This window comes from Danio rerio, chromosome 24 (assembly GCF_049306965.1).
Source record: "Danio rerio strain Tuebingen ecotype United States chromosome 24, GRCz12tu, whole genome shotgun sequence".
Lineage (NCBI taxonomy): Eukaryota > Metazoa > Chordata > Actinopteri > Cypriniformes > Danionidae > Danio > Danio rerio.
This window is the reverse complement of record NC_133199.1, coordinates 28,174,367-28,193,027: the sequence shown is the minus strand read 5'-3', so window position 1 is coordinate 28,193,027 and position 18,661 is coordinate 28,174,367. Positions and strand designations below refer to the sequence as shown.

The 18,661-nt window shown below is 35.0% G+C and overlaps 1 protein-coding gene across 4 annotated transcripts in view; it reads left to right on the top strand.

The window, feature by feature from the left end:
* Positions 1–18,661, top strand: part of rps6ka3b (ribosomal protein S6 kinase, polypeptide 3b) — a 90,977-nt gene continuing 72,316 nt past the window's right edge. For 3 of the 4 annotated variants that reach the window (XR_012399045.1, XR_012399044.1, XM_009297372.5), the window contains exons 1-2: positions 1–327; positions 9,269–9,328. Coding sequence is in view for 2 of the 4 variants with exons in the window: in XM_009297372.5 (XP_009295647.1) it covers positions 265–327; positions 9,269–9,328 (123 nt within the window). In the remaining 2 variants the exon portion in view is untranslated. The remainder of the gene's footprint in view (positions 328–9,268; positions 9,329–18,661) is intronic. The other variant, NM_001083026.2, reaches the window with a different exon arrangement.

The following is an 18,661-nucleotide window of genomic DNA, read 5'->3' as shown; positions in this document are numbered from 1 at the left end:
GTCAGAGGGGAGAGAGCGAGAGAGAGAGGGCGACTGGCACGAGATCAGGGGCACGGTCATTTTATTCCTATGGAAACGCTGCACTGACTGGCAGAGGTGAGCGGAGGAAAAGGTGGCGGCGCTTTTGGATGCGCAACGGATACCCAGCTTTCTTCACTCAGTGTCAAAAGCGCGGAAACAACCAGACGTAATTTCTTCAAAGTGCCTCAGAATTTCCCTTTTGAGTCTGATTTATTTAAAAAAGGAGCCTTGCAAAAAGTGAAGATGCCCCTGGCACAACTAGTTGACCCTTGGAGAAAGATGGCAATCGGGAGTGCGGCGAGCGAGGTGAGTCTCCGCTGCATTCACAGGTTTAAATCGCTGACATGTTCATAATATAAGCAGCACTTCTGTTTTTGACGCCGTTTCGTTTCTGTGTGGCGTTTGTGTACAACCTGTTCCAGATCTCTATCTGTATATCCGATGTTGGGGATTAGCGGTTATAGCGTGTGACCCGTGCGCGTAAATGCTTTTAAAACGATCCGCATGTCAAAGGCCTTTCACATTTTTTGACTTGTAGTTACTTTGGAAGTAGCATGCGAATTCATATTGTATGATATGTTTTGTTAATGGACTTTAAAGTTTTGATGAATGAGACTACAACGTAATGTTCGTGGATCTCAATCTGATTCGTGCTGATGATGACAGTTTGGTGGTGATGAATCTGTTCATCTTTAGAATGAATCTTTGCTTTGTCACCGAGAAATGTAAATTTAGTTAACACTGAACTTTAAAATATTTTTTTGAACTAAAGAAGGAAGAAACTGCCATAAATTGTCATACAGAAACCCTTTAAAAAGTAATTGTGTAACAATAGTTTATAGTAGATGGCAAGAAAATCTGATGACAAGTCATTTTAAATAAATACAGTGCTCAGCATACTTAAGTACAGCCCATTTTAAAAATGGGATATTTGTATCCATTTCCAATAAATTTTGGTGCATTTAAACAAATCAGATTTATTAAACGGATATATTTATCAAAATAATATTTTAGTCATCAAACATGTTTAGAAATTGAAATAAAGCACAATTAAAGCAAACAAATTATTGCAAAAAAGAAAAAAGAAATTACAACCTACAAAATGTCAACCAAATTAAAAAAAAACTATTTATTTTTGCATTTGTATTTAATATTTTTCTATAACATAAATTTGGGTGTACTAGTTTTTGGACTGTTATCGTAAGTTATTTTGTTAGATAAGCTCCAGATTTGGCTTCTAATGTAACGACTAATCTAATGTATATGCACAAATATAATAATGTATGGCTTTCTATCAAAAATATTAATTTAAATGATTGACTTGTAAATGCTGAGCTATTTTGCCACTATCCTATAAAGCTATAGGTTTTACTCAAGAAGTGTTTAGTGATTTAAAATCAAAATGGATCTAAATTTATTTAATCACTTCTATGTATCAGGTCAGAATGTTTCATTTGAACTTAAAACAACTGTTATGCTGAATGATGAAGTAATGTTATGTCAACCAAATATTTTGTCAACCAAATGTTTTATTTTTCGCTAAAGTTAATGTCTTTGGATACAGGATCATTCAGAAGAGTTCCAAAGTGAACTGTTATATAATTCAGAATGTGAAAATAAAATAAAAATCTACCATCATTAGTCACCCTCATGTGTTTCCAAACCTGTTTGACTTTTTTGGTGCTTGGTTGAGCACAAAAGGAGATGATGGTCAATGACAATGTACTGCTAAAAATCTCCTTATCTCGATGTGCATTGTGCTATGACGAAGTTCTTAAGAACTGTTTTTCCTTAAAAAAATAAACAGAAACTCTTAATGTCTGTTCATGTCATATATTTGAATCGGTTAATTGTAAAAAGTGAATACAATTATAACAAACCAATACTAATTAGGAACAGGACAGTACAGAGAAATATTTCCTATGCTAAATACACAGCCATATCACCCTGCAGCTCAAGACTGGTTACACACTGTAGCTAAGCAGGCCATACAGTATGGCCATACATGATAAATGCGCTATATGAATACACATTACTTACTTACTTACTTACTACTTATTAAGTAATCAATGTTAAAATCTGGGACAGAATTAAAATCAGAGTCTTTTTTTATTTATTTATTTATTTATTTTTTTATTTTGTCTGAATTCAAATTTATTTACCTATAACAAAGGTTTAAATGGATAGTTCACCCAAAACTGAAAATTCATTTACCAGGCCCGTAGCCAGCCTATTAAAAGTTCTGGTTCTTTTTTCTCCAAAAGTGGACCTTTTTGCTGTTATTCGCCTCATTTTCTATTGAATTATGAGGTTTAAATACTGCTTTTTAGTGACATCTTAAGCACCAATTTTTTTGCTGGATTTGCTTGTCGAATAGTTTTTTTAAAGGTAATTTCAACTTTTAAAACAGTGGATATAGTGGAGGACATACAGGAAAGCATTGGGAGCAGAAAGAGGGGAAGGATGGGCACAGGTCCTCCTGTCAGGAATCGAAATTGGGTAGCCAACGCAATCTCACTGCAATTCGTAACATTTTGATTTAGTGGCCGATTCGTTTGAACTTGTACGGTCTAATTCGTACAATTTAGTATGATTTGCTCATCATCACCCAATGACTATTGGTTTAGGGGTGGGGTTGGGTGCCACACCTCCTTTTTAAAATCATACATTTTTATACGACTGAACTCATACGAATTTGTATGAATTAGCTATTAAACTGACAAAATGTAAAATACTTAAGTTTTCTCATAAGATCTGGCTGGGGTAGCCATGAGCAGCATGGCCCTATACTGTATATGTCGCCGCACTTAACCACTCGGCTATTAGCGTCTGATGGTTTAAATTACTACATTTTTCGATGTAACAATAATATTTCCTACATTTTTGTCAAAATGTTTACCATACTTTTTTATGTTTACAAAAAATTATGTTTATAAACAAATGTGCATTTAAACTGTAAGTTATTATCATTTTATAAATGATATGAGAATAACATTTTAGAAATATAAAAAAATAAATTTTAACAATTAAAAAAATCATTTATTATAATCTATCATTAAAAAACTAACAAAAAATAATTAGGCATCTGTTGAAACTTGTGTTAAATCAAAAACTGTAGCCTATAGGCAAATAACACACTGGCCAACTCATTTAAATGGATTTGTCCATTTAAATAATAATAATTCAATTTGTCTTAAAGCCATCTTCTATTGGTTATTTTCACAAATTATGATGGCATACTGTCAAAAGAAGACAAATGAGTTCAAATAGGGGCTTAATCCTGGGCTTTTTTGACAGGGGGTTGGTTATTCAAACCACCCGAACCCCACCTTGGTTTAGGGCCTGTTTGCTTACATTTTACTTGCTCCAAATCTTTTTGTCTTTCTGTCTTCTGTTGGAAAAAGCTGGAAACCTTTAAAAACGAAATTGGCTGTCGTGTCTGTGAATGAGAGAGTGTATGGGTGTTTCCCAGACCTGGGTTTTGTCTGGCAGGGATGAAAAATACGCCCAAGGAATTAGTGGTTCATTCCATTGTGGCGACCCCCTGATAAATCACCTTGTGAGTTAGTGGAAACCTGTAACTATTGACTTGTCTTTACTATGGAAGTCAATGGTTACATGTTTTCAGCATTCTTCAAAACATCTTCATTTGTTTTCAACAAAATAAAGAAACTTATAAAGGTTTGGAACTACTTGATGGCGAGAAAATAGTGAGTATATTTTCATTAACTATCTCTTTTTACCTTTATGTACTGCAGCCATAAGACATTTGTCCTCTCTGCGGTTTTCCTAAAAATTCAATGCCCCTTATTGTAACATTTCGCATGCTGATTTCCAAAGGATGTGACGTGCATGCAAATGATCACAGGTTAATCCAGTATGTTTCGAAAAACTCCTGTTCACTTCACTCCACTCTACTCTCACTATTTTTCCAGAAGTTACAGCTACAGCCCCATTGATCCGCAAGTAATAAAAGCCTGCCGTAAAGCTGCCAGGAACATATTGTAAAGGAGAATAGCAGAACAGAGAGGCAGATAACAAAGTGTTCCCTTCCAGCTAGCAGATGATCACAGGCCATCCTTCAGTTTCGCTCCCTCGCAATGACAGATTGGGCGGTCTGAGTCGCCACCCTGACTAATTAACCCTAAACAGTCAATGACAGCATGCAGGCCCGGTTTAACAAGACGTTCCACCACTGTCATTTGGTGCAGAGGAGCAGACGCTCATATTGGCATGAGTGAACGTCTGCTGTAGTAATCAAGGCTTTGTATCGCTTAGAAACTGATCCGCACAGAGATTGTAATGTTCATTGTAGTCTCAGCCTCAGACGGACGGCCTACAGACCGCCCACAGTCAGTTCGATGACCGTCTGATGATTCATTTTTCAAGAAACAAAGTGATGAGAAATGTACGAACTCCAAACAGATTGACTGACAGCTGCACTACTTGCTTTAGAGGTACTAGGTTAAATTTCTATGAATATTTGGCTAAGTTTGCCATCTTAGTACTGGTTTGTGGATGCATGATATATAGTTGAATTCCGAATTATTCGATTTTTAAATTTTTTTTATTTTTAAAATATTTCCCAAATGATGTTTAACAGAGTAGGGAAATGTTCACAGTATGTCTGATAATATTTTTTTCTTATGGAGAAAGTCTTATTTGTTTTATTTCAGCTAGAATAAAAGCAGTTTTTAATTTTTTTAAAAACTATTTTAAGGTCAGTATTATTAGCCCCTTTAGGCTATATATTTTTTCAAAAGTATACAGAACAAACCATCATTATACAATAACTTGCCTAATTCCCCTAACCTGCCTAGTTAACTAATTAACCTAGTTAAGCCTTTAAATGTCACTTTAAGCTGTATAGAAGTGTCTTGAAAAATATCCAGTCAAATATTATTTGCTGTCATCATGGCAAAGATAAAATAAATCAGTTATTAGAGATGAGTTATTAAAACTATTATGTTCAGAAATGTGTTGAAAAAATCTTCTCCGTTAAACAGAAATTGGGGAAAAAAATAAACGGGGCAAATAATTTAGGGTGACTAACAATTACTTCAACTGTATGTAACACCAAGATGGGAATCATTTTGAATTTAAAAATGCAAGTATATGTACAACTTGTGTGCTTACACTTGTTTGAACTTGTGTGTTTACACTATTGGGTTTTTTTATTTTTTATATCCTTTAACTCTATTTTCTACTGTATGGCATCCATAATTGCTATTGACTGATGTAATAGATTTCTGGATTTATTGCAATATAATAAGTAGGGCTGGGGGATATTGCAAAAACAATTATCACAATATAATGTTTCATATCATTCTATTTCAATAAATAATATTAAATATTTTTTAACTAGCTGTCGCCTCACAGCGAGAAGGTCGCTGGTTTGAACCTCGGCTCAGTTGGCTTTTCTGTGTGGAGTTTGCATGTTCTCCCTGCCTTCGCGTGGGTTTCCTCCGTGTGCTCCGGTTTCCCCCACAGTCCAAAGACATGCGGTACAGGTGAATTGGGTAGGCTAAATTGTCCGTAGTGTATGATGTGTGTTTGGATGCTTCCCAGAGATGGGTTGCGGCTGGAAGGGCATCCGCTGTGTAAAAACTAGCTGGATAAGTTGGCGGTTCATTCCGCTGTGGCGACCCCGGATTAATAAAGGACTAAGCCGACAAGAAAATGAATTAATGAATTTTTATACAATATATTTAGGAATATTAGGATTTTTTTAACCACTTTATTTTAATTTACCAACATTACTAAGGAAAACAGTTTTAATAATCAAAAACAAAAATAATTAAACAAAATATCTGATCTCTTTATAATTAAATAAACATACATGTTAAAGAGACTCTTAAACTTGAAAAATAAAATGTTATAAAGTGTGTGCAATTGGAAAGGTAGATCAACGTCTATAAGGTGTCAGTAATAATGATACAGTAAAGCTCAAACTCTGTCAACAACACAAATTATGATCATCAAATATGAGCTTTCAAGTAAAGGAACTAACCATCAATATTCAAATACATATTGCAACATTACAAATTGTGAAGTTGAATGACCACATTACCCACAATGCTAAACGTTTTTTTCAGATGGGCTGCTGGCTGGGATGCACAAGTAAAGAAACCATACTATTGCACAACACATGGACATGACTTATGGATGTATATCGCCCATTAGGGATGCTCCAATCAATCGGCCAGAGATTGGTACTGGCCGATAATCGAATTTAATGACTCGCTCGGTACTCGCTGATCTAGCCGATCTCATGAACCAATCACAAGTGTTTGTTCACAAGTTTACAAGTAGAGGAAGACACATATGCGCTCCCAGGTTACACATCCAGGTTATACATACAGCTTCGCTACAACACTTAGAGGTAAATGATGTGTGGGGTCACAACAGCTAAAATATATACAGAAGTGTATAAACTGTATTTAGGCCTTTTTACGTATAAGAACGGGAAGCTCTGTGCTTTTGATAATATTGCACGTTCACTTAAAACCTAAAACAATAATATTGTTTATTGCAATATACAGTTGGAACCAGAAGTTTACATACACTCAAAAAAAGGAACATAACCATTTTTAAAAAAACATGTCTGATGGTAAATCGTACTAAACGTGTACTATTTTAGGTCCATTAGGACTACCTAAATGATTTACATTAAATGCCAGAATAATGAAAGAATTATTTTTTTAGATAAGTTTTTTATCAATTTCTAGACAAGTTTACATACATTTTCTTGTTTTGTTTTTTTAGCTTTGCTTTTAAACTTTATAATATTGGTCAAATGTTTTGGGTATCCTTCCACACGCTTCTCACAATAGTTTGAAGGAATTTTGGCCCATTCATCCTGAAAGAATTGGTGTAACTGAGTCAGATTTGTAGGCTGTCTTGCTTGCACAAGCTTTTTTAACTATGTCCACAAATTTTCTATAGGATTGAGATCAGGGCTTTGTGATGACCACTCCAAAACATTCACTTTGTTTTCCTTAAATCACATTTTAAGTAATTTGCCAGTATGCTAAGGGTCATGGTCTGTGTAAAAAGACCCATTTGTGGTCATGTTTTAGTTTCCTGGCTGATGTCTTGAGATGTTGCTTCAGTATTTCTACATAATGTTCTTTCTTCATGATGCCATCTATTCTGTGAAGTGGACCAGTCCTTCCTGCAGCAAAACAGCCCCACAACATGATGCACAGTTGGGATGGTGTTCCTAGGCTTGTAAGCTTTTCCCTTTGTCCTCCAAATGTAACACTGGTCATTATGGCCAAACAGTTCAATCTCAGTTCCACCAGACCACAGGACATGTCTCCAAAAATTATTCTTTTTTTCTTGTGTAATTTAGCAAATTGTTATCTGGCTTTTTTTTGTTGTTGTTGATTCAGGCTTGTTGATTTTTCCATGTTGCCACACAAGGAAGCAGTGTGTTTGAGGTTTTCCTTAAATACTATTCTACAGTTGTCAATGAGCCAATCAGAAACTTTCAAAACCTTGACATTATCATCTGAGCTTTTTCAGACGCATATTAATCTTATTGTATGTAAACTTGACTTTCAAGAAAAGTTAAAACAATTTCTCTAAAAATCTCTCTCTAGTGATTTTGCCATTAAGCATAACAGAAACAAATTTGATAGTCCTAACTTACCTAAAAAAGATAAAGTTTAGTCACATTAACATCTGACTTTTTGTTAAATGGTTATGCGCCTATTTATACAATGTATGTAAACTTCTGGTTTCAACTGTATTTGGTGCAATATATCAAACGACAACAAATAGATATGACAGGCCTACATGTATTAATTAATTAATGAAATGTTCTAATTTGGTTATGAAATAAAATAACCAATGAAATGGCAAATAAGATGGGAATAATTTTTATTTTTAAAACGCAATGTTAAAACAAAAACAAAAAGGACTATCTATCTATCTATCTATCTGTCTGTCTGTCTGTCTGTCTGTCTGTCTGTCTGTCTGTCTGTCTGTCTGTCTGTGTGTGTGTATATATATATATATATATATATATATATATATATATATATATATATATATATATATATATATATATATATATATATATATATATATATATATATATATATATATAGTGCTCAGCATATATAAGTACACGCCTCTCATATTTTTAATGAGAAGCTACAGCTCCAAGGTGAAAACCCTACTCAGTGTTTGTGCTGCAAAACTTCCCTTACTATAAAACACATTTTACTGGACTGTCCTGCTTTTACTGATTTTATGAAATGAACTCTTTTTTGGATATTTTGAACAAAGTGAAACCAAAAGAGATTTTAGCATGTTTATCATGCACCAACACTAAAAATCTTATTTAATTTATATATTCATTTGTTGGTTGATTTTCAAATTGTATATTTATTATTGAAAGGTTCCTGCCATGAAAATAGCCCCGGTTGCTGACATGGCATTAAATAAAAAATACATTGCATTAATAGGAAGCTACACAATAATATATTTGGCATTTACATTAGATTAGTCAGTACTGAAGCTAAATCTGGAGTTTATCTAACAAAGTAACTTACAACAATGATCCAAAAATGAGTAATTCAAATGCATGTTTTTTTGCATTATTTTGCATGCATTTAATTGTATTATCTTTTAATTTCTAAAGATGTTTGGTGACTAAAATGTTATTTTAATAAATATATCTGTTTAATAAATAGTTTTGTTTAAATGCATCAAAATACATTGCCTATATTCACTGAGAAATGGATACAAATATTCATTTTCAATATGGGGTGTACTCAGTAATGCTGAGTACTGTATTTATAAAATTGCTTTACTGAACATTATGATATTATACGATCCCTGAATTCATCGTCAAAGTTATTTTTTTTATTGTTTCATGTATTAATTTAGTGTTCTAATTCATTTTGAGTTCAATTAAAATAACCAATGGTTTTTAACATCACCAGTGCTTTTTACTACTGAACATAAACTGTGCATAAAACGCAGGTTTAAAAAAAAAAAGAAGCAAAAGCTGTTGTTATTTTGCGCTGGTCTGATTTTATCAAGCTGTTTAAATTGTCAGGTTTTTGGGCAAAACAAATCCCAATGTGGACCAGGCATTATACCGTTACTCAAAGATCTGAATATGTGTGACTGTTTTCGGTGCACTTCAGACCTTGAACACATGATATTGTGTGCTCTGTCTGCAACGCTTCATGAGACACTGAATGACCATATTCACTTTTCTCTCACATGACAGACGGAGCCCCATCATGTCTTGGAGGACTCAATGGGAGAAGATGAAAATCTATCATGTCAAGTAAGTGTCATGTTTTCTCCCCGTTTCTACACTCTTCTTTCTCTCTCCTAGGTCTTCTCAAGTTGTCTATTTCTCAAGCTTGTTCTACCTTTTTATCCCTGTCCTTCTCATCTTTTCATGACATGTCCCCTCATGGGCTTTGATGTCCTTATTTTATCGCTGCTCAGTGTTTTGTAGCACTTGACATTTGCGATGGAGCATGTTTTCAAGTGTGCAGCATAGAGAAGTGGCTCTTCTGAGGCGACATTTACGCTAGTGCATTTGTGTTTTGAAACGCATAACTTTTACTACGGGTTTGCCTGACATCCTCACTATGGAGTTTTTGACGCTTGAACGTGGAGATTTTTGGAAATGCTGCAGAGCCTGTTTTAGTTTGTAAATTTTGGGGTTGAGTATCAATATTGACAGACTAAAACTGCTGCACACATTCGCTCCCTGATGGGCTTTTAATATTTGCACATGCTTTCCTGATTCCTCAAGCCTTGATCAGTTTGTTTTATTTTTGTAACACGCGTTCAAGTTCAAAGAAACAGAGACATCAGAAAGCACATTCTGTATGTTTTTATTTTAAAATGGCAGATTGTTTTCATTTATATAGAAATGCATAGAATTTTTTTGGTCGTTTTCTTTCTTCAGAAGAAAAAATATTATAGGAAATACTGTGAAAAATTCCTTGCTTTGTTTTAAACATTATTTGGGAAATATTTAAAAAAGAAAAAAAATCACATGAGCGCTAATAATTTTGACTTCAACTGATAATTGTTTAAATAATCGTGATTACAATTATGACCAAAATAATCGTGATTATGATTTTTCGCATAATCGAGCAGCCCTACTCGACGCCCACACCGGTGAAGATGCCGAATTTAGAGTTTTGGGTAAAAGGCAATATAAATGCTCAGTATAGTACAAGTTGTACATAACGATATCCCATTATAATGTGTTTGATTTAATAAGTGCACAGGCTGCCATTGTGCATTATAATTTTATAGCAACTTTTAGCTTCTGACATTCATTTTGTTCATGTAGTGTGGTTGGAGAGATCTTTTTCTGAAACATAATGGAAAGGCCAATATGGATGAGATAACAGAATTAAAAATTCTTGTGTCAGATGTCAAACTGCTTTGAATTTGTATATTAAGGAGAAATTGCAATGGAATGAGATGAGTATAAAAACAACAAATTAAATGAAGTAAATCCATTTGTAGAGGAAAGAAATAATTTGCATTTTGAAAATAGACATGGTCAGATTGTATGTACGAGCAGGGCTTGAAATTAACATTGTCAACCCGCCTAATGGGTTTGTGGCACAGGTTAGACAGTCACTCTCACTAGCCAATTTAAAATGAATTTTTAAATTGTAGTCTTCTTAAAAAGCAGACTTAATGGCCACTATGAGATATGACAAAAAAAAAAATACAAGCAAAAGAAAGCAGGTAAGCTGCTGGCTTTATACAGTTGAAGTCAGAAATATTAGCCTCCCTGAATTATCAGCTGACTGTTTATTTTTTTCCCCAATTTCTGGTTTACAAAGAGAAGATTTTCTCAACACATTTCTAAACATAATAGTTTTAATAACTCATTTCTAATAACTGAGTTATTTTATCTTTGCCATGATGACAGTAAATAATATTTTACTAGATATTTTTCAAGACACTTCTATACAGCTTAAAGTGACATTTAAAGGCTTAACTAGGTTAATTAGGTTAACTAGGCAGGTTAGGGTAATTAGGCAAGTTATTGTATAACGATGGTTTGTTCTGTAGACTATCAGAAAAAATTAGCTTAAAGGGGCTAATAATTTTGTCCTTAAAATTGTGTTTAAAAATTAAAGACTGCTTTTATTCTTGCTGAAATAAAACAAATAAGACTTTCTCCAGAAGAAAAAATTATATCAGATGTACTGTGAAAATGTCCTTGCTCGGTTAAACATCATTTAGGAAATATTTAAAAAAGAAAAAAATTGAAAGGGGGGCTAATAATTCTGACTTCTACTGTATACCAAATGGCAAGATACAGACAATGCTCAATCACTGACGAGAGCTTCAGTGTTGTTAAGCGCATGAGTGTTCAAAAGTTTCAAAAAGAATTGGTTGCTTGCGCAAAGCATCTGTGCAGGGGAACGCAACTGGTGCGATCGGTTCTATTTGAAATAGACTGGATAAAAAAGATGCTCATGCGTCTACACTCCTGTTGCTCTCAAGAGCTCAAGATATTTTTGAAATGTCTTTTGTAAGCAGCAGCAGTTGTTTTCGCTTTGAACAGATTATCATATCATTATCGCACACAATGTTTTTCACCTGCTTTCTTTTGCTTACAGTTAGATTGGGCTAAGAATTCTTTATTTTTTTATATTTACTTTCAGTGTGGCTAGAGATGTGGAAATGTTGAGTTCAGACTGCATGATTTTTAAAGAAGTCGTGTCACAGATGTTTTCACACTGTATGACTATCTGGGCGAGCATTTTGTCACTGCTTTGTTTACACTGCAAGATGGATCGGCGTCAATCGCTGACAACTTAGTCCAAACTACGTCTCGCAACCAAAAACACGTAGTATGACTTTTGCTATTAACTACATAATGAGAAAGAAGCCTTTAATGGGATAGAAATGTACATTTTTGCTCACCTGAGTTTGAAGGGAATTATCAATTTCTCCTCAACTTTTTTTCTTTTTTGACCCGGTTGTGATATTACTCCCATGACACCTCAAACAGACAAGGGTGCTCCTGCCAAATTTACACTAGTTTTTCCTCCATTTCTTGGGTCCAATACAACAATTTGAGCCTATTACATTCAGAGATGATGTTTATGTTGACAAATCTTTATTACACATGAACTAAAATTTAAAGTATGATATTGCAGGGCTCGAAATGAACTTTCTTACTTGGTAGCACCGGTGCTCCCAACCTGAAATATTTAGGAGCACCAGAAAAAAATTAGGAGCACCCACCAAAAATGAATGATATATTTGTCAAGTTGTATATTAAGGGATTTATTGTATTTGAAAACACAATCAAACATCAATTGGGACTAAAAAAACACAGAAACAACTATCTAACTAATGCTGTGATGACTTAATATTTGTGCAATAATTCCAAAATGAATGTTGAATAATTATAAAATATTAATGATGATGATGATGATGACAATAATACTAATAATGAATTATATTTCTCATCATCATGCTGCTCTGAATGTGCTTTAATGTAAGTTATCTGCTATATAAAGTCCTACTGTTAATTTATGAAAAATAAATTGATGGTTTGCATCAAACACAAATGAAGCATTGTAGTAAGAAATATTTATTTTGTACTATTGTTTTATATGCATGTCAATTTAACAAATAATAGTTCTGCTACAAAACAAACAAAATAATATAATAAATCATTCAATTCAATGCTGAAAGCTGCAAAGCAGTCATCAGTAATTAAATAGAAGAATAATATACACCTCAAGATAGAATAGACAAAAGAAAGGAAGAAAAGTCTCACTTTTAAAGGGCCATGACTCCCCCCACTTTCAGTTAAAGTCTACTTCAGAATTTTTTCAAAAGATGCATGATTAATGGGCGTGGAGCTCCGCGAGCATCGGGCAGGAGTGGGCGTGGCCAGCAGGGGAGAAGGGGAGCGAATGAAGCTAGCTCACAAAATTAGACAAACCGTGAGGAGACGCATGAGTTTATAGTTTACAAAGTTAAAATGCAAAGAAATTAACAGTGATTTAATGCCCTGCTACATTTGTTATTCGTAATTTCATATACACATAACCACAATATATAATTATAAAGATAAGTGTGTTCATGTAAACCGTATAAATGGGGACTTCTCCCTCAATCCCCTTATCCAGCAGACTCAGTGCAGCAGGTCTCCTGACCTGTCTATTTTAACCATTAGCCCTGCTTGTAATCTGGAGGATTTAGGCAAACACAGCAGCACGGCGATGTGTCTGAATGTAAACGAACTCCTGATGAAAGTCAGCGTCCGCCATTCTCTAATTCTCGTGCTGCTCTCCCGACAAAAATGCTAGCAGCACGCACACAGCTTTGCTGTATGATCGGCCCTGACAAGATCGCGGGGGAAAACATGCAACAAACCGCATAGATCATGGAAACAAACGCATATGAGCCTTCATGAACGGCTAAATACTGTGTGCCCGTGGGTCCGTGACACAGCTCGGGCTTGACTCTGGCAGGTCTGGCAGGTCTCATGAATAATTAAGCAGCCGGCTCTTCTTATAGGATAAGAAAACTCCGATATGAATAATAATGAGAAACCGACGCGTCATCATTGCACTTGCAGTACTGCGCTGCGTCGCCGATTTTGATCCCGCCCCAAAAATCATTTTAAAACCGGAAGCTGAAATTAGCAGACAAAAGCTCAAAATTATCCAGTTTTGCCCACAATTAAAGCTGACAGGTGCTAACATTGTCTCAACTGATGCTCAACACACGCAAATCTGTTAATATATAAAAAAAAGTTATCCAGGGTGTCCTGAACCTTTAAAAGTTTTGGTTTCGGTTCGTGTCGTTTTAATGCTCAGCCTCGTTACGCGCTGAATTGCATCTTTCTGTGTTTGCAAAGGAAAGACCCAATATATGAGAGGGGCAGAGCAGGATTCTCCCGATGACCACCAAAGCAATACTATTCTTTCTTTGTTATAACCCGCATCAGTTTAAACGCAGTAAAGGCAAGCTTCTTTGGCGATGGTGTTATAGCGGACATCAGCGCTGTTGCAGCCTGATATCACGAGGAAATGTATGAAAATGTTACGAATTGCCGTGAGATTGTGTTGGCTGAACACGCAGTGCATGCAACGCATCGAGATTCAGTGTACTTTTCACTCGTCAGCCGTTTGCATTCCCCGCGGTCACAAAAGCTCCCTCCCTGTCATCTGACAGTGGAAAGTCTTGAGTGATTGACAGCTAATATGAACCAATATAACGGCAGGGAAGACCGATTTTACCACGTTTTTAGGAAAAAAAAAAAAAAACAGGTCGCACTACAACTATTATATGCAGTCGCACGAATGCTCCCAATATATATTATGAGATCGCATAGCTTAAATTTCGGGCGCATATGCGACCAAAATGGTTGCAATTTCGAGCCCTGTATTGTAGTGGACCACCTCTTTAAGAAACCAATATGAATGAATGTTATATATTGTATATTTATTATAGGTTTTGCCATGAAAAGAGCCAATGCTGCTGATACGCATTAAAACATAAATGCATATAGATGAAAATCATTTTTATTTTAAGAACAGTGTTAAAACGAAAACACACAAGTGTAAACTTAGCCTGAGAAGCTGGAGAGTTTGAAATGTCCCTCATGTGCAGATGTAAGGGCAGCTGGTGATAAATGGTTGATATTGATCATGTGTTCCCAGTAGACTGCATTTGTATCGACGAGTCCTCTGATTGTCATATTCATGGCAGAGAAACTGGAAACATGGGATTTGTTATACGAGCGCACTTACAGTCAAAACTAGTGCCATTGTACAGTACCGTACACATTGTATGGGGGTCCCAGAATTCCTGCGCTCCTGCTAACAAACACACACACACACACATACAGCCTAGACAACAAAGTGCTCATTGTTTTTGTTTGTGGGAGCGTTTCTGTTGAAGCCATAATGGTTGCTCTAGTTCGGGAAGGATTCTTCCTACACTCAGATGCCTTTAATGAGTTTCCGTAGCGCGTCCATTATGACATCATGCAGTCTGACCTCATACAGGAAACTGTGAAGACTTTTTAGGTCTCCTCTCCCACTAAAAAAAACTCCCCAGTCTCTAGCTAGTGCTGAGAGACATTGATTTTTAAATGCAGCGCAGATGGACCTATGGATCTTGTCTGCGAACAGAGCAGGGCCATCAGAAGCATTCTCTAGAGCATTCGCTTTTCTCTCTGAACGTCCCCACTCATGAGTGAGCACTCAGAAGTGTCTGAAGGCTGATCCTTTTTAAATGTTGCCGGAGAGGCGTAGGTCAAGAGGCGCATTGTTTTTTTTTGGTCGCTCACACTCGTTTTTGACCTTGTGTTGGAGAGTCTTATGAAAACGCATCATATTTTTACATAATCACAATTAAAATAAGGAATAATATATATATATATATATATATATATATATATATATATATATATATATATATATATATATATATATATATATATATATATACATATAATAAAAGGTAAAAAAAAATTAAAAATATAAAAGAAAAAAGGAAAAAAAATTTTTTGGTCGCTTACACTCATTTTTGACCTTGTGTTGGAGAGTCTTATGAAAACGCATCATATTTTTACATAATCACAATTAAAATAAGGAATAATATAAATAAATATATATATATATATATATATATATATATATATATATATATATATATATATATATATATATATATATATATAATAAAAGGTAAAAAAAAATGTAAAATATAAAAGAAAAAAGGAAATTAAAAGGTATATCATAAATTTATTGTAATTTTAAATGTAATTTCCACTAACAGTACTAGGTGAATGTCATAAAATTCAGCGATCGTAATTTTTTTACGTAAGGTGTTAATTTAATTTGTAAAATCCTACGTTTATTTATTTATTTATTTATTTGTTCATTCATTCATTCATTTTCTTGTGGGCTTAGTCCTTTTATTAATCCTAGGTCGCCACAGTGGGATGAACCGCCAACTTATCCAGCAAGTTTTTATGTACCAGATGCCCTTCCAGCCGCAACCTATCACTGGGAAACATCCACACACACGTTCCCACACACACACACACACACACACTCATACACTACGGACAATTTAGCCTATCCAATTCACCTGTACCGCATGTCTTTGGACTGTGGGGGAAACCGGAGCACGCGGAGGAAACCCACGTGAACGCAGGGAGAACATGCAAACTCCGCACAGAAACACCAACTGAGCCGAGGCTCGAACCAGCGACCTTTAAAATAATGAAAATAAAGATGCGTTATGGGTGTGACCAAAAAAGTCTGCGAGTTTACAGTACAACATACTTTGTATAAATGCAGCAAAGTAAACTGCACAACCCAAATAAACAATGCTAATCAAAAGGATAAGAGTTGGTCCTATATAGAACAAAATGATGTTATTTTATTTGAGATTTTTGCACTTTTGAGAAAAAAAAGCTTCATTAATGAATGTGACATCTGTATGGATGTGACAGATGTGAAATTGGCACTTGTGTGACTTTGGTAAATCAAATATAGTTTTTAAAAACACTGACAGAGACATTTGTTACAGTACTGTTGTATACAAGCCTACATAAAACACTTGGAAAGAGTTTTAATATTTTGAGAAAAAAACAAATTTTCATGGCAAGGTTGACATTTGCATGGGATTGCTCAAAAATAGTTGCATTTAAAATGTAATTGGTCTTCCTCTGTCGTCATCATGTTTATTTTCATACGATTATATCCAGTGGTGATCAAGTTCTGAATAATCACGACTGGGCTAAATAAAATGTGACGTTCAGCTGTATAAATCATCTTAGTGTACTTAGTTTTTTTCTGTGTATTTAGCGGAATCTTATGGCTGTTTATATGTGTATGCAAGTGTGTGTGTTCACCTGGACATGTTCCGATCCTTGTGTTTAATGGGGCGTACGAGGGTAAACAGTATTTCAGTAGTGTAATGAGAGTTAATGAGTAGGAGAGTGTGTGAATGCATTAGTCATGTGCTCAGTTAAATGCTCTTAAAGCTGCTCTCTTTCTCAGAATGGCTAATGAAACAGGAAGGAAGGAGGAATCTGTGTGTTTGTTATATTTAGTTTGCAATCAGCCACTTGACTTCTATCTGGAAGCTATTTGAGAGTTTATAAACAGGATCATATTTAAAATCATTTCCATAACACAGATGCAAAACAGTGAATCACTCCAATTAGCGGCTCACTGGCTCCATCTGGTGAGTGTGTGTACATCTCAGGTTAAAGATGATCTGGTTTAAATCAAGATATAAAGCATTTAGCACACACACTTCCAGAGTTATTAACTAAAACAGTACGTCTTTTTAAGCCAACGCATACACCTATTACAGTCACATTAGCCTGGACTGACCTGGGATTATGCGTACAGTACAGTTTTGGTGACTCACTCAACTTTTTTGTTTTTACCCACAAGAGAGAAAATCAGTTAGAGAAGCATTAGGTAGATGTTATTTATGACTTCCATCAGAGAAAATAGGCAATGAGAACTGTTGAGGACATAGTCACAATAAAAACTACTCTGATTTTGAGGATTGTGAGGGATATTTCATCCAGAATTTCTGCATTTTTATATCTTCTAAGTAGGAGTCAGAGGCGATAAGACTTAAAATCTGAATCTCGATTAATTGAACACTTTGTTTTGAATGATTGTTCTGCTTTCTTTGTAATTGTCTATTCACTTATTGTAGGGCTTCACGATTCTTTTTTGCTTAAAATAAACATTGCGATTTTCTCACGATTCTGTAACGTTAAATAAAGGTTAAAGGTGCAGTTGGTGATTTTCTTCAGGAACATTTTTTGTTGTCCTGGTTGAAAGTCTCTTCACATTCCAATAGTAATGATTAAATGAAATGATCTAAATGTATTTATACGTATTTTTATATTCTGGATAAGGCGTAAAACTAAAAAGTTTTCATCCAATTAAATATTGCCAGGCTAACTATTCCCATAATTCTGATAAGTAGCCCAATCTGTCTGTCAGCAAATGTAGATTTGAACATCTGCTGCTGTTCACGCAGATCCGCCATTTCGTGGGCACACGCATGCATGTGCGTTCACCTGCACACAAGAGACAGAGAGAGCTAAACAAATGCTGAATCAAAACTTTTTAAAATCCTAAATCAGTACTGGAGTTACTTTTGCACGCTGGAGGAAGGATGACACCATGGCTAAAGTATTTCTTTTAGACAGGTAATGTGATGTTTTAAAACTATTTTAATCACGAAGAGCTGATGTAGATTGTGTTGCTTTGTGACTGGGTTATATGCACTGAATTGTTGTTAAGCCACTGAAATCTTCCAGTGAAAGATTGTGACTGTTTTACATTTTATGAGGGTCCTTTTACAGCATCGATAATGTAGATTTTTATTTAGTTTAAAAACAAAACAAAACTATAGCATGTAAGTATATCTTTGTAATAAGTGTAATTCCTGCACGGTGCCGGCCAACCACTAAGCAGAGTTTAAGGTGTGCACGCTCTTGTGTTTCAAAGATATTATTGGTTTCATTTGAAAGCATTTATTTAGATGATCAAGCATAAAACAAGATGAAAAACCATTTAAATGCAAGCCCAGTCAGAAGCAACGGGCAAGTGCAGTAATTACA